A 27,827-nucleotide genomic window follows, 5' to 3' on the forward strand; every position below is an offset into this window, starting at 1 on the left:
TCTTAGACAAAAACACAGATGAATGTTCAGCACCCACCAGTTCCTGCTAATATAAAACAGCTATAGTAGTGAAGGAAATGCACTACCAACTTTATAAGTTTTGAAATAGAAGTTTCAAAAAAGGCTTCCCTCTTTCCAAAAAAGCTCTTACTTGACAATCAGAACTTCATCCAAGTAGAAGCCAACTTTTAAAGTGCAGAAATTGAGTTGAGGCAAACATTTCTATCAAACAAAATTTATTTGCATGTAAAACAAACGTTATTTGAAGTACATCAAAAAACTAAAAATGGTCTATTCCTTCTCCACCTCGTCAGTCACCAGAAGCAGTATTTACACAATTGTTCACAAAAGTAAAGGACCTACAATGTACATGAAAAGAACCAATCTTGATCTCAGGTGAAGTACCTACACCTGAGATTAATAGGTTTGATTCTTTCCTATTTTCTGTTTTGTCTTTACAATACTGAAAAGATGTAGGGTAATGTGAACAAATAAATGCACTTTTAGAAGTAAACATGAGAGATTTTAACACAGAAAAGGATTGTGTGATACTGGTATGTGTACTCCCAATTTTAATTGGTGGAACTATTCTTTGAATGGCTTATCTTTCTTCATTCCCTATGAAAAAAACATCACTGCTGGACAAAAAAAGGTATATTGTATTAAAAGTAGAACTTTATTAACATCCTGCTTGCATAAGGTAAAAACCACACAATTTTGGAACCTGTTAGCATGGTAGACTTTAGACTTCCATGGAACTAATATGACTTAATCCAGTTTATGCACAGAGGGCTCATAGGCCACAATAAACCTAATCTCTCCCCTCTTTCCCACATATAATTGGGTGTTCAGCACTTGTGGGAAATGGAAGGCTGGTACAATATCATCATCCCTCAGATGTGCCAAGGAAAGAGCCATTATGACTGATAAGGGAATCCATTCATGAGCAAATCCTGCACCTCTCATACACTGGATCAAGGCTCGTTTTCATTCTGAAGAACCTTTTTGTATAACTCAAAAACCTACTACTGGCCAAGGTGGATGTCCACTGAAAAACAGAAAGTCTCAATTGTTTAACTTTGGGACCCAAAGAATTACCCCTCTAAAAGATCTGGTAGAATTCATGGTTCAAGAGCCATTACCTCTTTTAATATTTTAGACACTGTCCATACCTAAGAATTGTATTACATTGCTCCTCACAGCCTTCATCTTCCAAATACTTTCAACAATTCCATTCCAATTACAGAGGATACCAGAACTATACTGTGCATCCCATCATAAAAACACCACTCAAATGTTGCTGCTGGGATGCAGCAAGATGTCCAAAGCCTTAAACAATAAAGCTTCTCATTTTGAGTTGCACACAGTTTCTCAGAACCCAGCTTCTTCCCTAAATGAAAAGAATACTGTAAAAACCATCATAATAAAGACAACTGCTGTGGCCTTAACATACAGAGGATTACATTCTGTGATGTGGCTATCACAAAAAACCTCTTGATCTATCAGAGACCTTGTACACACCCAAGTCGTCTGCAGTAAAATGAATTGTGTCATTTGCTCTGAATTTATGATTTGCAGTATCTTGGAAACTCAGGAAGCAGGTACACAAGTCAGGAAAACTCTGCAACATATGGTTGTGTGGGGGTACAGCTTCTCCATTAGAAGCCTCAATGCAACTTCTTCATTAGATAATCCTTGGTGGAGCAAACCTATGACATAAAAGCTCCTAAGAGTGCAAGCAGTTTGGGGTGTACAGTTAGCTATCAAAAAGTCCTGCAACCGTTGCAAACCCAGCATGGGTGGTTGTATGCCAGGGATGGGGAAGCTGTGACACTCCAGAAGTTGTTGGATTCTGACTCCTATTAGTCGCAGCCAGCAGGGCCAATGGTCATGCAAATGATGATGGGAGTTATAGGTCCGGCAACATTTGGATGGCCACAGGTTCCCCATTATTGCTGTATACTCTAGTATACCACGTGGAGTTCTGTGTGACCAGGTGCTACCCTATTCTCTTGAGCATCAGGGAATGTTCCATGTGAAGACGATACTGTAGAGAACAAGACATCAAGGTGAGGGTGATATGCATATAGTTCATGGCCTTCAATGGAACACAGCAAGGCAAATTCTAATGGCAAATCTTAATCCACTACAATACCATCTCTATCTGGTACTATGTGGTTACGGAAAAATTCTAGAATGTTTCCCTTGTATCTAGGTGGGAGTTGAAGTGCACATTCACTAAGCATATATTCTGACCACTCACACATTATAGGCTCCTTCTTAATAGGTCTGTAACCCTATATTACCTCACTGGCCTGCTCCAGTATGCTGTTCCAGTAACTGCTGAAGTCATGTGAGAGGAGTCAAAGATGCAGCCACTTCACTCTGCCTAGGATTTGAGACAACTGCGAAGGGAAGTAGCTGCACTGCTGATTCCTCCCATATGACCTCAAGGTTCCTACTTTTCTGGAGTGATATGTAAAGGAGCCATGCTGCAGTGGATCTTATACCAAAGAGGAAACTGATTCCACACTCATGCCAACAAACCACACTCACCAAGGGGGGAAAGTGTCACTCCCACTTATTTTAACAGCATTCTCTCCTAGCTGGGTTTTCAACCTACTTCAAAATTAAAGGGGTTGAGAAGTCTAACAATCTACACTCACAGCACCAAACCCTCACTTTCTTCTTCCCCACTCAGTTGCCATCTTATACTACCCAGCGGTAACAGAGGAGACATGCATGGAAGCCAACAGTTTCCATGGAAGAAATCAATTTTATAATACAAAGATTAAGTGAAATGGCTGTAAAAGATGTAACACATCTATGTCAAATACTTCACCACCTGCATAAGGGCCCAACTGGTGCTATCCACTGAACAGTTCCATTTCAGATTTTATTTTTAATAGGAGATGGCAGTCAGCACCTTGAGAACTAGGGGAGATACCAGGAACTGAACCAATTCCGCTAATTAATTTTTGGTGTAAATATCAGAGTATGAATAACAAAACCCAAACAAGCTTAAATCCTGAACACTAAAAATACGCTCCAGAATGGAAATGTTCCTAAAAAAGTGAAGTAAAAGAAATGAAATATCTGCCCAAGTTTCAATTCTATCTTGCAAGTCCACAGGCATGTAACTCTGGGACAAGTGACAGAACTACACCGAATAGCGTGGTGCATCAATTCTTTGTGGTAGAGACTCTGATTAGATGGAAGTATGCATGTGTAAGAGTCCATGTAAACTTCCAAGAGTTGAAGAATATTTTTTCTCTATGCTCCATTTGTCAAGAAGTACAGCCAAAGAAAAATGCTTGTTTTTACCTGAACCCACAAGGGTGTTGTTTGCACTCACAACTTTAAAAACATTTTTAAAACAACACTATATGAAACATTTAGCCCCAGCCCACTTCCCACCTGCCAGTCTTGGCTAAATATTCTCAATTTCTTATCAGGGCAACATCCATGAGATCCTCATCTTCGTCCCCAATCAAAAAATCAGGGCTAGGCCTGGATGGCCTTTCCGATGTAAGAATGGCACTGCTTGTCATAGACAAAGACTGTTCTGAAGAGATAGGAGATTTAGACCAGTTCTCCGTCTTAATGCTGTGAGTTTTCTTTTTGTCTCTCTCTTTATCACGATCCCTATCCCTATCCCGGTCTTTATCTTTTACTTTCTTCTTTTCTTTTTTGTGTTTCTTATGCTTTTCCAAGCTGTATTCTGGAAGAGGCCGAATTCCATCATCAGAGCTGGGGCTGTTCTGATAGGATTTCTCTGCTATGGATGATCCTGATTCACTCTCGCTGTCAATGTTTTGCGGGGTATATGCTGGAGACTTACTGTGACTGGGAGAACAGCGCTCATGCTTTGGAGTAGACCCACTTATTAGTGGTGATCCATAGCTTTTGGAAGATGTCATCTGAGGCCTTAAGCCATCCCCACCTCCTTCCCCAGGCTTCTGCAAGGTAACTTTGGCTTTAATGCTAGGAGAGCCACCGTCATGTTTGCTGATGATAATCTTGGCCACTCCAGTGCTTCCAACATTCTTTGAATCAGATGCCTTTTTGGAAGAGTCAGAGGAGCCTCCTGAAACAGAGACTTTGGATTTCTCCTTGTCACTCCTTTCCCGCTTCCCCTGCAATTCACCTCCAGAGAGGTTGTGTTTGGAGGACATGGAGTGACTTGAGGAACTGGAACTCTGGACCATCTGTCCATCCATTGAGTCTTCCCCACCAGGGCCACTGGTGACTACACCATGCTTGAGTTTGTCAATTACAGCTGTCAAAGATGGCTTTTTGTTCCGGCTTGGGGACTTGCCTTTTGAACTCCCGTGCTGATTCTGAGATGAAGACATGGAAGAGCTGCCAGATGAGAAGGAAGATGAAGATCCCGCTGAAGAATTTGAAGAAGGGGGTGGCTTCTGGGACATGGAACTGGAGGATCCCATCCCTGAAGAGGACTTCATGCTTGAACTTGATCCAGTCCCAGACATGTGTGAGCTTCCAGAACCGGAACTAATTGGGGACTTTGCTTTAGACGACGGGGGAGTACCTGGAACGGGTTTCATCGGAGAGGCCAGCTTGTCAGAACCGCCCGAGGGTCTAGAATGAGAAGGAGAAATGTTTGGTTTACTCATGGAAGGGTTCATAAGTGATGAAGGCTTCCCTTGAGGTTTGATCTTGGTACCTCCAGAGCCGCTGCTGAGGCCGTGTTTTGTGATGGGGGAGGACCCGGGCTTTCCCACTGATTGGGTGGAGCTTTTGGACTGACCTGATCCAGAGCCGCCTTGGCCCGAGTAGAGGCTGCTGCTCATCTTGGACCCAGAAGACCCATCCGACTTGCTGCTCTTTATTTTGCCCGAGGTCGATGAGGAAGACGAAGAGGACGAGGATGACGATGAGGAGGAGGAAGAGGACGAGGAGGAATGACTGTGGTGACTTTTGCTGCTCAAAGAGGAGACTGAGCCGCTGCTTGTGTACTGCCCATGGGAAGGTTTGCCAACAGTCACTGTTCCCTTGGGAATCTGGATAGTGATTTTGGGTATGGGAGGAGTGGCTACCCCAGGGGGTGTTTGAGACCTGCCTGAACTTCCAGGAGATTTCGAGCCGCCTGTGCTTGCTGGTGGGGTGAAAGGCCTGGTAGACGAACTATGAGAGGGAGATTTGCCTTCTGGCTCCACCTTCCTCCGCTTCTGGACCTTTTCTTTACTCTTCCCATCGCTGGATGGGGTGCGGCTGCGTTTTCCACCCTTGCCATCTAGCCCAGGGCCCGTTAAAGAACTCCCGGATCCATTACCCTCTTTGACCCGCTTCTGCGACTTTTCCTTCCCCAAATCTCCCGTGCTCAGTAAGGGGCTCTGGCTTCCACTATGATGCTCCATGACATCAGAGACCCCCAGAGCCTTGCTGGCAGCAGTGATAATACTAAAGTCGACTGTGTCCGCTTGGCTGCTTGCCTTGAACTTACTCTCCCCTCCATCTCCCCCCAGCACTTGCACACCCAGAGTACTTATCGTTTGTGATGCAAAGCCCTTGAAGTCATCAGCGTCTCCACTCTGGCTGCTATCATCAAAGTACTCTTCTCCAAAACCGCTTTGGCTCTGGCTGTTCAGGAGGTCAGGGTTGAAATCAACTCCATCAGGGAAAAACTGATTTGAAGAGTCACTGTTTGGGCTCACAGTGGCATCAGCAATCAGGTCAGCTGGATCAGTGTAAGGGTTTTCACTGTTGTTAGACTGAAAGACATCAGGATCAAACAGGGCACTTTGGGAATGCCCTGAACTTGAGGAGTCTCTTACTGGTGTTCCAATCGGAGGACAATCTTCACTGGTGCTTGGTAGCTTGGATGCTTCCTCTGCTATGTCAGAAAGGATATCTGTCACATCAGCACCAATGCTGTCTGAGCTGGAGAGCCGAACCATCCTCTGAATACTGGGCTGGGTATGAGGTATAGACTGTGGATACGTTGTTGGTGGAGTGCTGCACTGACTGGGAGCTGGAGTAATATGAGGGGTATCTAAAGTGTCAGTGGTCATATTGACATCAAAGATGGGATTCTGGGAGTCAACGTCCATGGAAAACAGCTCTCTCTGGAAGTCATCTTCAGTTTGATGCTTGGGTTTCTCCACCGTGACACGTGATTTTTTCTTCTTTTGCTTGTTGCCCCCTGGACCCATTTCCATCCTTGGGGAACCAGAAGAGGAATTTTGCCTCTCAAGTGGGCTGTTTCCATACAGCGTTGAGAAATCTTGAGCTGGATTGTCCTTCAACAGGTTCATGAGCATGGGGTGGTTCTTGGTGTTGCTTGCCGGAGATGACACAGGGGGAGGGGTATGGTGTGGAGGCGTGGGACTGGAGCCAATAGTGGAGCCCACATTGCCTGTGATTTGTAGCAAGCTTGTAAGGATAGGGTTCTGGGACACTTTGCTGAAGTCTTCCCCGTGGCCCACTGAATCATGCCGTTCTTTTATACCCATGCTCATCGTGAACAAGGTGGAGATGGGTCCCCCGGGGAAAGTGTTGGTTGGGGTGGTGGTGCCACTCATTGGGTTGTTGCCGGTGGTCATGCCATAACCTGGGCTGCTGGCAGGGGGCAGGTTCTTTTTCACCATGTCTTCAACTGTCTCAGCAATGAGGGACAAAGCTGGTGTGTCTGCTTGGATTGTTTCAGCCTTTCTCCGGATGGCTCTCATGGTCACAGGTATTGACATGCATCTATAAGGCAAGGTGGAGAAAAGCTGGTTTAGTGTCATCCTTGCCAGCAGTAAGTTCCCCCATGAAGCTAAAAGCTGTACTCATTATAAACAATTATGAGCAGTGTTAGGTACACCTCTACAGAGTGAGCCTGACTTCTGTACTACTCAGGCACACTATATACAGGAATATAAACTTTTACTCTTTTTTCTAGAAGGGAATTATCCACCACAGCAACAAAGTAGCAACTGAGGAGTAAGGAAGCCCTACTCAAGTCATTAAAGTTCTCATTAATAAATAGGTGAATGTACTCTTTTTAAAAGAGAGTTCCTACTTTATCTTCTTATGAACATGACAAAATCAAAGCATGTTAAGGCTTTGCTGAACTGAAGAGCCTGTTCAGCAAACTGAACTTTGCTGAACTGAAGAGCCTGTTCAAGTAAATATGGCCTAAGTAAATATGCCACATTTTGAAAATGCTAAACTGAAGAACTGGCATCGTTACAGGAGGGATAGGGGACCCGCAGTCCTCCAGATGTTGTCGGACTACAACTCCTATCGGCTTTGTGGGGTGGGTCTGATAGGAATTGGGAAGTCCAACATCTGGTGGTCTATAGGTTACTCACCCCTGAATTACAAAGTAAAGTACAGGGCAGACAAATCTAGGCACTCCTTTCATACATGGCTATGCACATTAATGAAACCCAAATTCTGAACTTCATATAAATCATTTCTATTCACATCAAGATGAATTTGGTTATTTTATTCATTTTACTCCTTTCTCTAAAGACTATAGAGATGGCTTGAAGGCCCAGAAGAGATAGAAAACATCATTCTTCAGATTCAGTTAACAGAAGACATAAATTCTACATGTATCATTTCAGTATACATGAAAGTGTGCACAACATATAGAGACCATCATGGGTGAAAAACACATGCCTATTTTCTAGGAGGTCACTGGGTAACCACAGCTAAATGCAAGCTGTAAAATATAAAGTGCATGCACTTTTCACAAATTGTGTACATGCTTCATATACTCTTCTTCCTACACAAAGTGTACAAAATTGCCTTATGTCACTGGTGCATGGACAAGCAGCTGCCTCAAACTTCTGCTCCTGGAGGAAAGCTCCTTATCACCAGCAGTAAAAGCAACCCACAGAAAACAGGACTGAGCCTTTTCCTTTTGATAGACAGAAGGGAACCCAAATGCCTTTAATAATTAGAAATCAGCAGCTGACCTCAAATCCAACCCTAAGTTGCAGAGAGCTTTTAATACCAAAGCACACCATCCAAGATAGCATAGTCTGAGTTGATAGGTAAGGTCTGTCAAAGTGTGGGCACGAGAAATTTTGAGAAAACCACAGAAGGATGGACTTGCTGCAGTGCCACAAATCTCCATGAGGATTATTGGACATGAAAGGTAACAGAAGTTCTAGTTACCTCTTTCTACTTTTATTTGCCATCTATTATATTTTGTTATAAATATATGTAGATAATTAGATAAAAGAAGGAGAAATGTAGAGATGGAAAGCAGGAGCTCCAAGTTAATTCTGGCTGAAAGGGAAGCTAGTGATTGCAGTGTGATGGAAGGCATGTGTCCCAAACATTTAAAGCAATCCGTCCCCCCCAAAAAAAAACACAGGAAAAGGAAAAGGTTCAGGATGCCATTGCTTTAAGGATTAGCCCAGAAACTTTCCTCCCTTGCGTAGGATAGGCTCTCATTACTGGAAAAAAAACTGCTGTGTATGTAGACCTTTACTGCTGTCACCATTAGAGCAGAATATAAAAAGGATGGTAGGAAAATGTTACTGTAAAATTATTTTTCCCTTGGTAAAACTTTAATGTAAGTGACCTCTGAGTTACCAGGTTTATATTTAACCACTGTCTTCAAAGATGAGTTTTGATTCTGGCTTAAGCAGTATGACATACCTTTGAACAACTTTAGCAATGAAGTCATCTGTGCAGATGAGTGCATCAGAGAGCCCTTTATACAATTTGCAGTTCACATGTGTAGAATCTTGCACATCCATTACCACTGAAAGACACAGAGGCATCACAGGGAGGTCATTAAATCGAAAATGTGTCCATCTTCATTCAATGACTGTTTATACATACATATTTTTCCCCTCTTAAAACCTTCCATCCAGCAACTTACCACAAACTAGAGAGTCATTTACAGGATGCTGAAAGGACACACTGAAACAGGAATCTGACAGAGGGCAGACTTCAAACTGCAGGATGCCTGGGGAATCTGGAAAGACAAAAGAGGTTGCTAGCAAAGGCCATGAGCTTAAAAAGTCATGTTCACCCTATAGATAAAATAAGGGAAAGAGAAAAAGATGTTCATACTTTTATTTGCAGCTCAACTAAGACAGGGGAAAATAGGTCAGGAAGCATCTGATGGTGCATGGGTTGGGTAACAGCTACTCTAATCTTTTCAAAGTTTATGTTTATTATGTTAGCTGCTTCAAGTTTACTCTGGAAGGAAGAGTCTTCTATTAATTTTAATAAAATAAATATTAGTTTGGTGCATTGTGGGCTTTGCCTGCTAACTGCCGTGTGAGCACTTTGCTTTAGGGCCTGCTTTCTTTTGTTTTTTATACTCTTGCTTAGTTTCCTTACAAACTGAATGGAAATCCTGAACCTGAACTTACTGGCTATCTGGTTCATGCCTCCTTACACTATTCAGAATTTTGATATGGTCAATAAATGCAAGGGTTGAGAAGCAACAACAGTACTGAGAGTACAAGTATTAACATACATAAATGGATAGAAAAACTGATGTTCCTAGGCAAGTGAAATAAATGGGAGGAAAAGCCAAAGGAGTCAGCTGCTGTAGTGATTCAAACCTAACAACATCTGGAGAAGACTGACAAGATTATAGAGACAATGTACCAGGCAATGTACCATGGGTAACACTCACCTTCTTTTAAGACTGTTCGCTTGACACAGCTGCCTATCAGAGTGTTGTAGGCCACCTGATGCCTGATCAAATTGAGGATGAGAGGAACCCGACTAGGATGGTGGAAAGCAATTTTGCTGAGCAGAGTTCCCTGAAGACTTCGTCCATCTGGCAAGGGGGCATCTTTGTTGAGGAAGTAGCAGTGCTGCTGACCTGGCAAAGCCTGTTATGGAGAGGGCACACACAACCTCACATTTACTATTTGGTAAAGTATGGATGAGTGCTACAAAATCACACATAGCCAAAATCACACACAGGAGATGAAAACCAAACTATTGTTTTTGAAGAACAAAACTGCATTATTCATTTATACGTTATTCCACCCTTTCCCAAAAAGTCCTACTAGTGGCAGTGGAAGGTGAGCAATGGCTCTAACAAGAACAAATAGATACAACAAAAGCACTGTGTGTCCACATTAAAAGAGGTAGGAACCAGTGCTATACCTTAGGCCAGGGTTTCCCAAATTTGGGTGTTTGGGGACTACAATTCCCAGCAAGCCTGACCATTGGTCCTGCTAGCTAGGGATGATGGGAGTTGTATTCCAAAAACAACTAGAGACCCAAGTTTGGGAAACTCCGCTAGGTTGTATTTGCTTTCTTTGGGGCTCAATTATATGGCTTGCCTAGTTAATACTTAATCTTCTGGTACTGGGATGAAAATAAGATCTCATTATATACCATCTCATGCTATTTTTTCTAGACGTCAGTATAAGTTTAGCAACAGCAGCATAATTACTTTGTCTTTTGAAGAGTCAGTTGAAAGTATTATCAATACATAATGCCAAAAATTCTCTTTTGTAGATCACTAATCATATCATATGAGGTTCTTAGAACAGGAATTGCCTTCATTCCTTTCAGTCCAAGGTTCAGTTTCTCTACTGCACTTCCCTCAATAATATTCTCTCTTAAAAGCAAACTTGAGTAGTGGAACATCTATCAGTTAGGAATCAAAATGGGGCCATCAAAATGGCTTTATATAGATCTCACAAGTGATCATTGGTCCAGCACACAGAGCAGGGCATACCCTAGATTTAGTCTTTTGCTCCAGGTGGAAAGGGTGGTGGTCTGGAAATAGGAGGGGTAGATTTCCCTCCCATTGTCATGGTCAGACTACTTCCTGTTGAAGTTTGGACTTGCAGTTACAACTCTCCCCTACTAGGGTGGAATGCCATTTAGGATAGCCTATCCTCAGATGCTGATTGAATCCGATTCCTGACTGTTCTGGGTTTTCTCAGTAGATAGGGCAGGAGATCCTACTGAGGCCCTAGTCTATACAAGCAATTAAGAAAACAACTTTCCATAATGGTTAGTTGATGGTCTTTGATTTTAAAATAAGTGTTTTCATTATACACAGATATGGTTGCAAACAGCTTTGATTTTTTATGAGATAGCAGGATGTAAATATTTTTCTAAATAAAATAACCGGGAAAATAAAAAGGTGTCCTGGAACCAGAGCCATGGGATTCCCTGTTCCAAGAAAGCTTGAGCCTTTAACAGAAGTGCTCCAGATAAGGGGTGGAAAAACACTGCACTATTTTGTCGCAAATCCCCAGTTAATGTGTACCAGGGGTCAGCAACCTTTTTCAGCCGTGTGGGGGGCCAGACTATATTTTTTTGGGGGGGGGGATGAATGAATTCCTATGCCCCACAAATAACCCAGAGATGCATTTTAAATAAAAGCACACATTCTACTCATGTAAAAACACACAGATTCCTGAACCGTCCGCGGGCGATTGGGCAGCATCCGGCCCACGGGCCTTAGGTTGCCTACCTCTGCTGTGTACTTTACGACCACTCTTCCCTGAAGCCTCAAGATAAAGAACAATGGTGGAACTTCACCATAATTTATACTGAAGGCAACATCTAAACCTAACACAAATTCTCTAACAATGTAAAGTATTCCAGTGATAGAACATAGATTTTCTATAGTCAGATCATATAACCTGTCTAATCATGAAAAGCTATATATAGGATCCTGTATTAAAATTACTGATATTTAGCTGAATGTGCACCTAGAATTTATCAACCTTCTCACATTCTGTGGGTGAAGGTAATTTATGAAATCCCCACCTATAACTTACCGCATAAAAGCGCATATTATGATTCAATGGTCCAGGGTCATCTTCCTTGGATAGCTCAAACTGTGTGATAAGCTCATATAAGGGGACATACGTTGGAGGGGTTTCAAACAATGGAATGCCTGAGAAAAGAAAAAAAAAAACTATAACCACCCACCCAGAGATTTGTCCTCTCATAAAATACAAGCATTAGCTGTTACCTACAACTTGCATTTGTACTAGAGGGGATCTCAATAATTTTCACTACAACTTGACATGAGAAATGCTTGTTGCAGCGTCAAATTTCTATAATTATTTATCCAGAAACCACTTGTGTTTAATATATTCCAATGTGAATATTGAATGCTAGGGACTGTGAAATTCTTGACATGGAGCTAACATGAAAATCAGCGTGATCTTATGGAGTGCTGCATCTGGGAGAGATGGGTTCAAATACCTGAACACTAATAAATTACACTAGTAATCTTGAAGAAAAAGCAGCAGGATCTTAAACAAGTATATTAGTGAGATAGCCCTCCCATGATCTGTGTGAAGATGAATGAGAAAAGGCAATCTAAAAGGCCTGAGAGTAATCCAACCTCTGTGTCATGGAAGGCCACATACTGGTCCCTCCCCAATTAGGCAAATTACATGTTTTTCTGTATCTGCTTGCTCTGCGCCATTTGTTTGACTGAAAAATTAACGTCTCTAAGGATTTGGCTTGGATTTAAACAAACACAAAAAACTAGTAACAAAAACAGATTGAGAAGATTAGCTTTTAAGTGGTCAGCAGGGATAAAAAGGATGAAGACATCCATGTGCTCTCATTAATACAAGACTCTGCTTAGCATTACTCTGATTTCTTGCCTTTTCCCAATTGTATCATTTGGGTTAATCAGTTCCATGATTAACATTAGACACTTTGGGGTTTTTTTAAAAAAGAGGAAGACAGTCTGAAGCTGCAGGTATATGGAAAACATGATCTAGGTTGCAGAAATGCTGAAGAACAGGGGAGCAAATATTCATATCAACCCAAAATTTAAAATGCTTTGACTGCTGCCCTCTAGGTGCACCAAATACATCACTGATGCTAGCAAAACTCTATCAACAGCTTATCTGAAGACATGGCTGACCTGTGCAGTTCTGAAGTTTCTGAATGAAAGCCCGAGAAACTGGAATAGGCCTTGGGAACTTCAGGAAGAAGCAAGCTGGCAAATCAACACTATTGGCACTGGTGATTGAGGAGAAAGAAGGTGTCCTAAAGAAGAAAATATTACAATAGTATTACATCTGGGTTCATGCAAATCCTTTTTTTTTTTTAACATTAGGAAGGCTGTAAATACACTTTTATTCCAACAAGCCTTTGTTCAGTTCTGAGTAACTAATTTATGCCGTTAGAAAACTAATTTATGAATTGTCCATCTTGGATGACCGTATGGAATCATTCTAATTCATTATGGTAAAATAGCACCAACAAGTAACCAACAAATCGTGCCTGTTTCTTACCCTTTGTTGTCCACTGGATGAGATCCCATAATGAGAGGGGCAATTGGAAGTTTGTTCATTGTCAGTGTTCCCTCAATTGTAACACATATGTTCATACCCAGGTAGCGAGGAACTGAAAGTGGACGCAAATGTTAACTTTTCAAACAGCTGTATTAAATAAAAATAAAAATCCACTGCACAGCAACGGGTAATAAACTGGATGTTATGCATGGCTTATCAGCATTATGCACTAAAACCCTGAAAAGAATTGATCTGGAGGACCATAGGTTTCCTACACCTGCTTTAAGGAATAAGTACTTTAAAAATCGAGGGAGTGCCTACTGTACTCCACTTCTCTAATTTGAAATACCATCAGGTGTGGTGCAATCAGAATAAGAGGGAAGAAGAATGGGTGCAGTGGCAGCAAGTTGGGCCAGCAATGGGAAAAAACCACAAATTGGTTCAATTTGTCACTTGGCTGGCTACTACGGTATTTAGTCTTTGCAACAAGCTGCAAACTTCATGGTTGGGGGTTTAATGTACAAGGTCCACTGCAGGTCCAGTACTGACATTTAGGCTAGATAATTTTCAGGATACTCCATCATGCTCACAATCATTAACCAGAAAACCAGAGAGTACAAGCTTATGTTTCCTACTAATAACCATTGTCTCTTAAAAAATCAAAACACAAACCTACTACTACTACTACAGTAATCTGAACTCATTATTTAACTGCCTCACTGTTAATCAAGACATGCACCTGTCAAGAAACTTGCCTGGAGTCTAGATAAATTAGTAATCCACAGGAATGTTAATAGGACTGCTTGTTGATAAACATCAGACAGTGTTGGAATATAAGAAGCTGTCAATACTCAACTGACTATATACTATACTATTTCAATATACAAACATTGGGGGGAATATCTATACTTAGGAAAACACAAATAAACCTTATACCAAAATAAAAGAAATCTGCTGCTTGGAGTTCAAAGAAAACCTTCAATATAATCCAAGGTGTGTTCAGAATGCACATTTGGAAGCAGAAAGCATATCTAGAAACATACCGTTGTTCTCATTCAGAATAATAGGAGCTCCAGTACCTTCCTCAATCAAATCATAGGGTGAAACATAATACTTCAGATTCATCAGGTGACCTGAAAGAAGAAAGCTTGTTAATGGGAAAGGGAACACAATGGGGTTGGGAAGGTCAGAAGTGATGCCTATGTGTTGATCTGGACATAAAAAATTATGTCCACCTAGCATTCTATGTAATTAGGAATGTCACAGCTCTTAGGACAAAGATCTACAAATTTTAGGGTTTGGGGGTTAATTTTTCGTACAACCCACCACCTTCTATTCTCTTTCGCATGAAGTTCCATGTATTCCCAAATCTCATTCTCTTATCTGTGAAGCAGAATCCCATCACTATGACTTACAGATCTCACCAGCCCTGATCACTGGCTATGCTGGTTGGGACTTTTGGGAGTTGTAGACAAAACTCAGGATTGACAAGGCTGCTCTACCACAGAATAAATTCTGTCCAGACAGCTGGCTTTTTGCTTCGAATAGTGTCTTGGTGGGACAATTCAATAAATGTGGGAGACTAAAAGTCATCAACTACATTCCTTTTCCTCTCATGGCACTTAAGATGTGGCTCAGTCTTGAGAATATGCCACCTTCATATTATGACCTTCTTACAAGGAATTCAGGGTGGCATATTCTTACAACAATCTCATTAGAAAAATAGCCTGCTTAGTATCTACCAAGCAACTTCATAGTAGAGTAGGGATTCCAACACCCGGAATCAACAGAGAAACCACAGTCGTATACTGGCTATGAGCAAAAAAAACCCCAACAACCCAGTAATTTATGATGTGACTCATGTATACCTAATTTACCAAACATGTATTCAGAAGCTGTGAAGGTTCTTAGTCCTGCTGATGGCTATATCTGGGGTTGGGAAAGAATTTTCCTTGAAGTCACTTTGGCTGCAGATTCTGAGAATATTTTGCCTTTCCTGTTAAGAGGTGGATCACTTGCATTTATGGAGCTCTTTGCTTTGCTAGCTAGCAGTCTTCCAATATGCATCTTTTCTCTGCTTATGGCATACTGGATAGGCTGAGCTCCATAAGGGGCTAATATGTGGATGGGTATTTCAACTCTTTAACAAAAAAAATAGCATTGCACCATTTCACAAGTCATCTTTAAAGGGGGAAAATGGGCAGTATTGTAAAATGGACCCCTCTTCTGTCACAATATACAGTTGCCTACCTCCACTCCTTGGGGTGAGATAGCCAACACTGCCATGCAGAATCTTGTCCAAAGGGCTTGCATTGGTGGCTTGCCTACAAACAGACAGAATCAAAGACATATGATAAGCTGGTGCAGAATTAAGACCCAAGACTGCCACAGTATAAATCTTTTGGATTCCGCAGGGCTCCCCACGCTGTGGATAGCAGCCTGCTGCCCGGCGTGCAGGGTGCCCTGAAGCAGAGAGCCCCTCGTGCCGGGCAGACTTCGGCCAGCCCCACAAGCTCGGGGGACAGCGGGAAGGCGCAGCGCTGCCATCCCGCTGTTTCCCGACCTGGTTTTGGGGGAGAAATAAAGGAAAAAAATTTTTCCTTTATTTCCCCCCCAAAAAACTAGGTGCGTCCTATGGGACGGAGCGTCCTATGGGACGAAAAATATGGTAATATGCAAGCCTCTTTATTAATAAGCATCTATTTCTATAGACTGCTTTAGGGTACAGTGATCTGTGATTCAAGTAAGATTTGAACTCAGTTCCTTCCAAGTTCAATGTTCTACTTCCTGAACAGTATTGCTGCTTAGGACATCAACAGGTAAATGCTGGGTTCATTCAGTAAGGCAAACTTCTCTTACCAGTACATCCCTGCCATCTTTGAAAGATCAAGCTCCAAGGACTGAAGAGCCAAGTACATTTTCGTTTTCAGTTTGCTAAGGAGAAAAAATAAAATATTATTTTACAATTGGTACAGAAAAAAAGACAAAAAGATGCTTTGACGTGGCAACCCTATACACATTAACCTGGGAGTAGGTCTCTTTGAACTCACTGCGACTTCCTTCCAGTATACATGTATAGAACTGAACTGTGAGTCATGCAGAATTGCACTGTGAGCCAACGGGAGCACTGTCCAACCAGTAGCAGCCTTCCATGGAAGGTCTCTTAATTGTTATCATACAAGATCACAGACATGCCAAGGACTTAAGCTTCAGACTTTTTATAGCTTATGTAGTTATTTCAGTTGAACACCAGATTCTGGAAACCACAGGAAGGGAGACTGCTCTCGCACTCGGGTCCTGCTTGTGGGCTTCCCAAAGGCATCCGGTTGGCCACTGTGAGAACAATATGCTGAACTAGATGGGCCACAAGGTTCTTACATTCTTAGCTTTCCTATTAAAAAATCCCTTTTTGACAAAATGAAGACTATATTCTAAGACTGGCCATACTTCTAAAATGTCCAATGCATACAAAGGATCCAACCTTGGCTGCACAACTCCTCTTTTAAAAAAGATGCCGATTTTAGCCCCTTTTGTGCTCTTTCTAGCGTCAGTAATACAGCAGTTCTACCTTAGCTTCCTTTCTTGAAGTGGGGAGAGATAATCAAGAGCGGTAATGCAGGAAAGGGACGGGGGTGGCACATAAAGTAAGGAGAAAAGGAGTAGGTAGACAAAGAATTGGGCAGGGCTTCAACCACTATATGCAATGCTCTTACAAATATGTAACTGCAGGTGTTGCCACATCACAGAAATTATGACTAGTGGAATGCTTACTTGTCACCAGGCAGTTTATACAGATTGACAAGACCCTTCAGGTGCTTAGAAAATTCTTCAAAATTTCTCTCTCTGGGAAAGAAAAACATATTAATTTTAGAGAATCTGGAAGAATCATACATGCCAGAGATATTTATAGTTAGATTCACCTAAGAGAGTTGGCAAAAGGAGTCAATTTCAACATTTTAGTTCCAAAAGCACATCCTACTACAGCACTCCTCCAGAAAATTCCAAGATGCATAATACAATTCATAGGAAAAATAGATAGGCACCCCCCCCATACTGGAGGGTTGCAAGTACTGAAGCTTCCCTTTCAGTATCCTTACTTTGAAATGTTATGGCCCAAGCTGCTTGCCTATGGTGCTGTGCCCTCTCAAGCTGTATGTAGGCTTCAGTGCTCTTTTGCTGGCTACTTGTCCTCCTGGGCCTTCTCAAAACTCTCTGAGAGGACTTTTTCCCTATGTGACTCTCATAGCCCTAAAACCACTATTCTGAAGGAGAATTTCTAAGAGAGAAATCTTTAGAACAAAACAAATTATTGTAAGGTCTAGGTGGTTGCCAACAACCCTATTCTCCTGATAGAAGAGAAATATGACAAGTTCACCAATGCAGTGCCTGATGATGTCAATGTATCTATGGCATCTGCCAAAGGTCTCAGAAAATACCCCTTCAAAAAGTCACAATGCATGAGAGACTATTTGCTCTCCCCCCTCCGTTCCTATTTGCACTGGCTTGGCCTCTCCTAGACACACACCCAGCAGCCATTTTGTGCTATACTATGCCCCTTTGGTAGCCATTTTATAACTAACATTCACAGTGCTTTCTTAAAATTCCAAATGTGCTCACTGGCTGAAAAATGTTGGTGATCCCTATGTACAGAGTGACACCACTCCTAATTTCTTATTAAAGACTCAGCCCTGCCTTCTTACTTAGGAGCAAAGGAGTTGGCCTCTCCTCAGTGGATGAGAACAGTCTTCATATAATTCCAAAGAGGAAGTAAAGACCTTCTGCTGAAATCTATGTTTTTAAAAACCCCAAATGTGCAAGTTACAGTTACTTATCCAGTGCATTTCAAAGACCTTCGGGGATAAATAGGGACCTTTCAAACATGAGCTTGAAGCATTCTGTTTGGAGGGCAAGACAAGCAACTATTTGACAATTTGGTGGTAACAGCAAACTATGGTTTGTACTAGGGAAGAAGTAACTCAATGAAATGGAGAGCCCACGGGGAGGATGGAGGGCCTTATCATTAGGCCCATTCATATAACATCAAACCTGACTTGGTGTTGTTTGAACCAGCTCAGTGAATACAGAATATATATTGGGTCTATGTTGCACCAGTGTCAACATACTCTTCACCTGTTGTGAGAGAGATTTGGGTCAGCTGTACAAGGCTCAAGTCATAGCTAATTAGCCACCAAAGGCAGGAGCAACATACTACATCCTAAGGAAAACTGCATGCTTAAAAGGCTTGTTTTGGCAGGGTGGTGCTTTATAACAGGAAAAAGAGAACTGAAAAGAAACCTGATTATGGTGACCCTAAAAATTCCATATTGTCTGGATACTGGACTTTTTTTTAAAGCAAGTAAATAAACATTCTGTTTCATGGTCTCTGATATGAGCTATTTATGCTGCCAGAAACTGAAAATTGGATGAATATCCTCAGTTCATATGCACCCACTGTTTGTTGTTAAATCTAAGCAACACTGCTGCCTCACCCAGTTCTTCAATTCTTGTTCATTCTAAAATCTTCACCTCACCCTACACAATTCCTGAAAAGCACTATGGTTGAGAAAAGATCTGTACTCTGTTCTAAAATAGCTAATATGGTGCATGAGTAAGCCACAATAAATCCAGAATGCTGTATATAAATTGTACAAGAGACATTATAGGAAATGGAGAAATGGTTGTAGCCATACAGCAGAACTGCACAGGGAGACGGTATGTAGCCAGTAATGAAAGAGATTAGTACTCACCTTAGATGCTGCACCAGCTCTGGGCAACTCTAGAAGGGAAAATAAAAATGTGTGCTACAACTTCATATGAAACTGTTGCAGTTATTCAGCACAATGGTGCTGGTTTAAATTGTACATGACTATAGGGAATGTCAGCTTCATGCAAGTACAAAACCCTAAAAACTTTCCTAAACAGTCCTACAGGATGTTTGGACAATGCAGAAGGCAGGTCAGAGGTATCCAGGATGATTAGAAATGACTGCAGGCATTTTGATGAGACTATAAAGTTAAAAAATTATATCAAATCTTTACACTGCTCCGACAAAGAATAAAAACTAAGTTTGGGGAGATGGCGAGAATTACAAATGGTACTAACTTGGTTAGCAAGCTGTTTGTACCACACTAGTAATAGGGCAAAGGGAGCTTTGACTTCTCTCGCTACTACTGAGGGATCCAACATTTTATTAAAGGCTGGGAAATGATAGCCTCGGTTTTGAAAGAGTAGGTAGAATGTGAAAATGTGGCAGCTTGTGACTTTTTTACAAGGCTAAGAGAACTTAAAGGGAATTGGGCTGAATAGATCACTTCCCTTCTGGAGAAGTGTAAAACTAAATGCAGGAGTAGAGATATATGGATTTTAGGAAGCTGTTAAGCTCAGGGTTGATACATACTGTAGACTGCCCTGCACTATCAGAACAGAGTGGGCTGTAAAAACATGTTTCTACAAAAAGTAGAAGGCAGAAGTTTGGTGTGACCTTCATACTCTACGTACCACAGGGTTTTCTCCATGATGGGCCACCTTAACATCGCACAGCTGTCCTGTAGGATCCAAATGGACTTCCACATAGAACATGTCTGAAGTTATGTAACATTCAGTGCCATTTGCACTAAGATGAGATCCAAGACTTACACACAAGGAGAAAAAAGATATTCACACATGAAAAGCTTGATCAAATACCAATCAATAGCACATCAATTAATCTGTTTGGCTGGAGGCATATATGCTGGTCTCCTCTGAAGGCTCAAAATTGATAATAATGGGCTGCATACAGGTTAGTCGCACTGAATTTATGCTGAAGCTGCAATCTTAACCTCACTTTCAGGAAGTAAGTCACATTGCATCAATAGTTTGTTTTTTAAAAAATAATATTTATTACTTTTAAAGCTTATAGAAAAGAAAGAAAAGAAAAAAGACAGGAGAAAGAAAACAAAAAAGAGAAAAAACAATACAGTACAATATATAAACAATACAAAACACAACCTTAACACATTAAACTAAACACAATAAACAAAACAAAACAAAAAAATTTAAAAACATACATCATACCTTTTCCATACTCTATCTTTCATTCCCTTGTTTCATCGACCTCCTCTCACCTCCCTTTTTGTATTTCACTTCTATTAATTGTTTCAACAATTCCTTTCCATCTTTCTCTATTTTCTGTCATATAAATGTCTTAACATATTTTTAATCTTATTTCCATTAAAGCTAATATACATATTTAAGCTTAACTCCTTATAACATTTCTACTAAGGCCATAAAATTTCATTCCAACATTTTTCTATCACTCATTAATTTTACAGTATTTCTATATACAGACTTTAAATTTTCCAATTCTCTTCCACCATCTCCTCTCCCCGGTCTCGGACTCTGCCAGTCACTTCTGTCAACTCCATACAGTCCATCAACCTGGAGATCTTATGTCCGAGGCTCTTAACTCTTTTCCAAGTCCCTTCTGCAGGTCTTCTTCATATTCTTTGATGCTATAGAGCAGATCTCAGGAAAACTCCGACCCAACAATATTTTTATTCCTCCTCAACAGGTCAGCCAGATTTCCATAGTTAAAGCTAAGATCCATAAAGTATTTCAGGACATGTTTCAAGATTCCTCCAAATCCAAAGGCCCCCAGAACTCCAGTCTCCTCCTGACCCAAGTCCATGTCCCAAAATTCAGTTAATCCCTGCATGGAGGGATCTTTCCAGCTTTCCTTCTCCAGTCCAGGCCGGGCTCCGATCCTCAAAATCTGACTTTTTCTAGAATCAATCATAAAAGGCCTCAACTTATAGTCCTCAATTTGCCTCTGTAAGGCTGAGGCTCCCGCTTGTATTACTTTAGGTTTGACAACAACAACTTTCTCCTTCTCCTTCTCCACAATTTGTTCTGCTGAAATAGATTCCTGTACCAAATCCTGAATAATTTCTGTATTGGTGCTCACTTTTTGTCCCAAATTAATCGCTTTTTGTCCCAAGTTATCAATTTTAATAGTCATAACATCGGTCTTCTTGTGAAGCTGTTCCAACAAATAGCTTATCTTACAAAATGCATTCACTAAGGCTTCTCCTGTCAACATTCTTAAATGGTCCAAGGTCAATCCCTGATTCTCACAGTTCTTATCCTGCAGCTGGAGATTCCCCAGCTCCAATCTTGTAACAGTTTTCAAAGCTCCCTCTAGAGGGAAACAGTCTCCACTTGTATCAATCCTTTCAAGCACAGTTCAAAAAGTAAAGTTAGTTTCAATTTTCAGTTACTTTTCCTCCTTTTTAAACGCAGAAGAGGACAGTGGAAACAATATATTTCAGTTAGTTAAATAACTGTCAACATGTTTTATTCACAGTCAATGAACTCTCCCAAAACGTCAATCTACTGGCAGCCCGTTTCCAGGTTCAGAGCAGTGGTAATTTAATTTTTATCACTCTCTCCTGCAGGCTTACACGATCCAAAACTTCCCCCCTCTTCTCCTGCTTCCAAGGGGGGTTTAATGATTCTAATCGGTGGAAGTTTAATCCTTTACATAAGGCTTTCCAAGACCTCAGCTTGCAGCTTCTTTGCTTCAATCTATTTACAAAAGGGGAAGGCGGACTTCCTGTTTGAAACCTTCCCGTTTCGGTACCAAATTAAGATTTTTGTAGATCCAATTTTCCGTTCTACTCACGGGTAGTTGTTTAAAGTCAAATTGTCCACAGGAAAAAGTCAGCGCTCTCCAGCAACAGCAATGCGGCTTCACTCCGTGAAAAAAGGAGTCAATTCGAAGCACCGCGCCACTCACCCCACGTCGCTCCGGATACCCAAAACTGGGTCTCCCCGCGAGTAGGGGAGGCGCAAAAGGTGCCAGCCGAATCCCACATTCACAGGCTTCTCCCGCCTGTGATTTTAGTGGGTCTCCGCCTTCGCCGTGGCGGTCAGACCCTGATTTCCACAGAGCAAATTCCTCCCGATCAGAGGAACTTCGCCATTGCCAGAGGTGCCAACCCGGAAGCCGCATCAATAGTTCTAAACAGCCATAGATAGGATTGTACTGTAAGTCTTGATTAACTTGTCCTTTTAATTCCAATGAGAAATAAGTGCAACAACCAATATTGATTCTAGTCCAATGTGTAGGGTACATACCTCTTACATTTCTCTTTCTACATAACCACCATGTGATTGCTATTTGGCAACATTCCTTTTTTAAAAAAAAATTATTTCAAAACCAAAAAATTGCAACATTCCTTTCCACCCATCCAGGGCAGAGATGGAACTAAACTAAAATCTTAAGTCTAATTAAATCAAACATTTGATTTGCTGGACCTCACTGTAACAAAAACTTTGGCTTCTACATTCTTAAGCGTGTAGCATAAACAATGAATAAAGATAATATAAAAAATGTGATTGGTTGTAGTCTCAATTAGCTCTTAAACATAAGATACACGAAAAGTATTAATCTTACTCAGTGGTGGGGAACCTATGGCCCTCCAGATATTGCTGGACTAAAATTCCAAACAGTCCCAGCCAGTTGGCCAATCGTCAGGGATAATGGGAGTTACTCACCCATTTTGTCTTGCAATAGACTCTAAGCGATCTGTCATAGCAGGTAGTGATGTCACTAGGAGGAAGATGAGCTTGTTTAAAGCCAAGTACATATGCAAATTTGTTCAAGTCCCAATAGGTGATATCCAACCAAGCCATACTCAAGAGTAGACCCACTGAAATCAATGGATAGTTGATCTGAACTGAAAAGGGGTGGCAGACATAGAGGTTTATCTTTCCATCTGCTGGGCAGATGGAGCTTTAACTGCCTGAGAAAGCCAGCTTACCTTCACAGTCCCTTATCAACTATGAGGTAGATACAATGGCCAAGGCACTTTTATTTGTCACTGAACTTGTGTCACATTCCAAAGATGCAGCCCAAAGACAAGACCCTGCCTCTTGGTCAGCAACCCTACAATTGTAGACACTTACTCCACAACTTGTAGAAATAAGAGTAAAAAATTGATCCTGTACATAAGAGGCAACTTCTGTGTCTGTACTAATTTAATTAGTTACTTGATTAATTATACTTGATGTCAGAAAGTGACACGAATTGCCTCCTCACAGCAGTGGCTGTTTTAAAAGGTGGATAACCAGGATATTGAACTATGCAGAGATTCAACACACAGTCATCTGAGTCATCTGAAATTCGGGCTCACAGGAGCCTTTCGCTTACCCAGTTTTCCCATTGAAAAAAAATATGAGAATTACCATGGTACAGGCTGCAAGTATTGGTAAGTGGCTGAAACAGGAACATAAACAATCTTTCTTCTTTAACCAGACACCAAGTGGTTCCGAGTGTGTAATATAACATGTGACTATACAAACAGTAGTAATTAATTCAATGAGTCTACTGAACATGAGCATTATACATGCCCAGTATGCACCTCACCCATTACAGCAACACAGAGCCCAAGAATGCAGTTATAAACATACAAAGCCATAAGTTCCACTAAATACAGTAAGACTTCTGAGTAAGCATACAAAGGGCTGTCCAATAACCTTGAGGGTATTGTAGTAATTCTTTGCGCCCATCTAGTACAAACCATATAAACACCTTTATTATCCTAATGTCAATCCCTCCTAGTCTTTTTTATTTTAACCACAAACACTTATTTATGTTTCAGAAGCGTCTACCAACCTTTTAATGCCTTCTGCAAAGTTTCTAAGCAGCTGACAAGATTCTGGTGACCAACAGAGTTCATTACAACTCGCTTTTCCTATGTTCAAAGGTGATGAAGAGAAAAAAATAGAGAAAGTGTTCATGCACATTCAGCAATACTGTGAAAGGAAAGCTATAACTAAAACATTGGAGCGTTCAACTGCATTCCTGAAGGCTTCCACTTTGTTTGTTCTGGAAAATCAGTTCCTATGGGTGCTGTAAATAAAAAAACCCTCCACAGATGCTGGCCTTGTGCATTATAAAGCGAGACCATTGTATGAGTCACACCAACTCAAACCAATGACAGTTCAGAATTGTTCTACCAAATAATAGCAAATAAAAATAATGATTATTCCAAAACTTGATCTTTTAACTAAAACTTTCTGTGTTCTAAGAGTTACTAGGTTTTTGATAAAAGAATCAGCAATGAGTTTCTTTGCAGTTGTGGCCCATCACTGCCAATCTTCCCATATAGTGCATAATTGCAGAGGAATGCTAGGCACCTTCATCTAGGGAGTATTCACAATTGATATGGAACAGCAGCAAAGACAGTCCTATCAGAATGGAGAGCATGTCATAGAATTCAACCCAGAATCTTCTGTAACTGCAGGGATTCTGTGAAAGATGCACACATTCTGTGAAAGATCTCCTAGCAATTTACTGTTGACAGTGTCCTCTCTAAGTAGACAATCTTGACAATCACTGTTTTATGAAAATATGCAAGGAGATTTTATCAAGTACTCCCATCTAAAATATGCTAAACCCTTACCATAACTTGCCGGACAAGCTTCATGGTTTCTGTCCAAGGTCTACTGTTAGGGTTAAACTTGACATGAAGCCTTTCTAGAAGGGAACTCATCTTATTCAGTTTCTCCGTTTCTATAAGAGAAATTGCAAGTCAGTGAAGCATACTACATATTTGAATTTCAGTCCAGAGATGCAGGTTCACCTTCAATTTCCCTGCATAACCCCCAGAGAACATTAACTTGAGCTATGTGACCATGAACAGACTAAAGTACCTTGCAGAATGGGACCATGGTACATGCAATCCAGAATTCTTTACAATACGTACCGTCAACATTAGGTAACCAATGGCAGGTACTGATCTATGTTCTCCATATTTCTTACATACAGGTGTAGAAGAGGTCAATACTGTCATAAGTAAAATATCAAGCTCAGGACACAACAAGAGGGCTTAATCCTACAGTGAACACAGCTAAAAGGGGCCTGCTTCATATTCTTTAACCTCAGAACTTTATTTAAAATCCTATGCTAACAATGGAATGGCAAAATCAAATGGAGGAGTTCAAGATGTTGTTGTTTTAAAGGCAAATACAGCTCAGTGGGTTTACAAACAGAAACCCTAAAGTTTAATATTTTGTTTCCAGACCTCAGGTTGATTCTTTTGTATCTACTGGGGTTGGTATATTTACTATTAATGCTCTCTGTGAACATGTGATTCTTAAGTGATGCATCCCTTTCTGAGACATTTATAAGAAGGCAGATTAAACAGGCATTGTTTTCAGCTATCCTACTGGCAAACTAACAATGCTTTAACATCTAAAATGCACACTGCTGCCACTTTTAACATAGGAGGCTTCGCAAGGGAGCAATTACTTCAATATTTTTAAACCTCAGAAAGCAAGTTAGGCAGCATCATACATAACGAGCAAAAGATTTGTAAAGAAAGCTGTAGCAAGAATATTTACTTTCGTTTTTTCAATGGAAAGTTAAGTAACCTTTAACACAAAGCCGTAAATAGCAACTCACCTGACTGCCTGTGGTGAAGTAAGAACTACCTCCAGGTAACAAGGCAGGAAAGTTGTAAACCCACAAATGACTAAGAGGTGCATGTTGGCAGGCAGCCTAGAAATTTTTTTAAAAAATGATTTTTTTGGATGTTGCTATTTTTCTGAAAAGCTTCAGAAATGCAGAAGGCATCAACACCTCTAAAACAATCTCCATTTAATTATGGGTATTATGTATGTCATTTACATTGCTGGAAAAGTTTCAAATTCTTAGGCAGCTGCTGAGTAACAAGTGTAGACAGCATATTTCTAGGTAGTAACATAACTGCAATTTTTTCTTTCCTTGACATTTCTACCAAGATATCAACTATCTCCAATTTAGGATAATCTTATATTGTCATATACTCAGTATATTGGTCTATCTAGGCCACTACTGTCTACTGATGGGCAGCTAAGCCTCATGTTATTTATTGGTCAGACGAAGGTCTTTCAAAGCACTGCTGATCGTCTTCTAACTGGAGATACCAGAGATCTGAGATCTTATGCACACAAAGCAAGTACTTTATTACTCTGCTATGGTGCATCCTCACCAGAAACCTTAAAAACCTACACTACTCTGTGTTTTGAAAGCAATAGATCACTCCCTCTAGCATGTCCTCCATACACATCCCTGGGTCTTCTAGCTAGCCCCTGCTTGCAGACAAAAGGCCTGAAAGAACCTTTGATTTAACTCAACATGGTGGTTAGGCATATGCTAAAGAAACATCCAGCTCATTTCTGAGGTTTAAGTCCATGAAAGTCCCTTTCTCTTTCTACAAAGCCCATCTCTTGCATGATGGAAGACTGCAAAGGCTACAGTCCTAAACATGTACTAGCAAGTCAGGCCAACTGAACATAGTGAGGTTTACTGCGAAGTAAGCACAGTATAGGATTCAGCAGTAAATTCCACACTCGCTTCTACGTTTTGGGCATTCCACCAAGCCCCTTTCCAACTGCAGGATGGGGAGTCTGCTGGCTTCCAGATGTCGTTTGATCCCAGCTCTCATCAGCCCTAGCCAGCATAGCCAATAGTCAGTTATGATGGGAGCTGGGCACAGCACCATCTTGAGGCCCATAGGTTCCTCACACTCGCCTTAAAAGCAAGCGGCAGAGAGAGATCGAGCACGTTTAAATAAAGAAAAGAAAGCCAAACTTGTTTCCCGCCCCCCACTGAAGAAGCATTCAACTGTTGCATGCTTTGCAGATACTACCATAGGAGCAGACTCCTACCCCCCCCCCCGCCCCAAGTTCACAGGCACCGCCATTCAAATGGCGTGCATGTGCTGGATCTTGTGATTGATTGCGTTTCACCCTCACCCCCCTATTTTTATAGTAATAATAATAATAATTTTATCCAAGTCGACACCCCTGGATGCTACATTTAAAAAGGGGGGGGGCTTTTTAAATCTCCAATCTGTACATAACTCTCCCGGAGAAGAATTCACAAATGAGGTCTTCCCGGAAGCTCTTTCGGGAAGGAAAGCTCTTTCATGGAAGGAAAGGGAGGCGACTCGTGAACCTGCCCCGTAGCTCTCATTAAACGAGGAGCAGTGAGGCCCTTCTGACTTCTTCGCCAGAGAACTTCCGATGTTTTTCCGCAGCCCAAGGAATTGGGCTGCGTTGGCGGGCGAGGGGGGTGGGCACCTTAATGAAATCTACACTCCGCCGCTCGGACTCCCTCCCCCCCCCCACCTTGGTCTAAGGGGCCTGGTCTTCCTACGAAACTCGAGCACCCTCACGCGCAGCATTTGCCAAAGGAAAGCCAGCGATCTTGACCCACCCCCGTCACTCACCCTCGGCGCCCCCTTGGGCCGCCTTCATCCCTCAGGAGCGTGGTGGGGCGGGAGAGGGGCCAGGTGCCCCCCTCCGCTCTCCCTCATGTGGAGGTGGGGGGGAGAGGGCCTCTCCCGCTCGGAGGAGGAGGAGGCGGCGAGGCCGGGGCGAGAGCAGCAGTTGGCCTGAGATGCTACCCCGCAGCAACCGCCATCCCGCCGCCGGCCGCGCGAGACCAAGTCGCGCTTCTTCTCGCGGGATTCCTGGAAAAAAAGGACAAGGGGAGGGGAGAAAGTTCACGAGGAAATCCCGCGGTGCGGCCAACCGGTAAAGGCTAAGGGAAGCTCTCGCGAGATTTGGACACATACGCGCTCC

The 27,827-nt window shown here is 41.7% G+C and overlaps 1 protein-coding gene across 1 annotated transcript; it reads right to left on the reverse strand.

Annotated features, from left to right (window-relative positions):
* Window positions 1–219: 219 nt before the first annotated feature.
* On the reverse strand, window positions 220–27,701 carry MED1 (mediator complex subunit 1). Its single transcript, XM_081836965.1, has 17 exons — window positions 27,473–27,701; window positions 24,662–24,771; window positions 23,872–23,950; window positions 22,752–22,806; window positions 19,716–19,848; window positions 18,965–18,993; window positions 16,989–17,060; window positions 16,077–16,151; window positions 15,468–15,541; window positions 14,261–14,350; window positions 13,218–13,329; window positions 12,845–12,969; window positions 11,736–11,854; window positions 9,617–9,818; window positions 8,849–8,944; window positions 8,623–8,728; window positions 220–6,714 (listed from the first exon to the last, which is right to left on the reverse strand). Exons 1-17 carry the CDS (start codon window positions 27,498–27,500, stop codon window positions 3,441–3,443), a joined length of 4,779 nt encoding a protein of 1,592 aa, XP_081693091.1. The 5' UTR covers window positions 27,501–27,701; the 3' UTR covers window positions 220–3,440.
* Window positions 27,702–27,827: the final 126 nt, after the last annotated feature.

The sequence above is a fragment of the Podarcis erhardii genome (assembly GCF_964252035.2).
Source record: "Podarcis erhardii genome assembly, chromosome: 13".
Lineage (NCBI taxonomy): Eukaryota > Metazoa > Chordata > Lepidosauria > Squamata > Lacertidae > Podarcis > Podarcis erhardii.

Excerpts from the sequence above, each read along its gene's own strand:
- MED1 (XM_081836965.1), bottom strand. The coding sequence starts at position 27,500 with ATGAAGGCGGCCCAAGGGGGCGCCGAGG. Across the intron at positions 8,945-9,616 it reads GCGAACAGTCTTAAAAGAAG|ATTCCCCAGGCATCCTGCAG; the intron begins GTGAGTGTTACC and ends TTGTCTTTCCAG. Across the intron at positions 6,715-8,622 it reads ATTGCTAAAGTTGTTCAAAG|ATGCATGTCAATACCTGTGA; the intron begins GTATGTCATACT and ends CTTGCCTTATAG.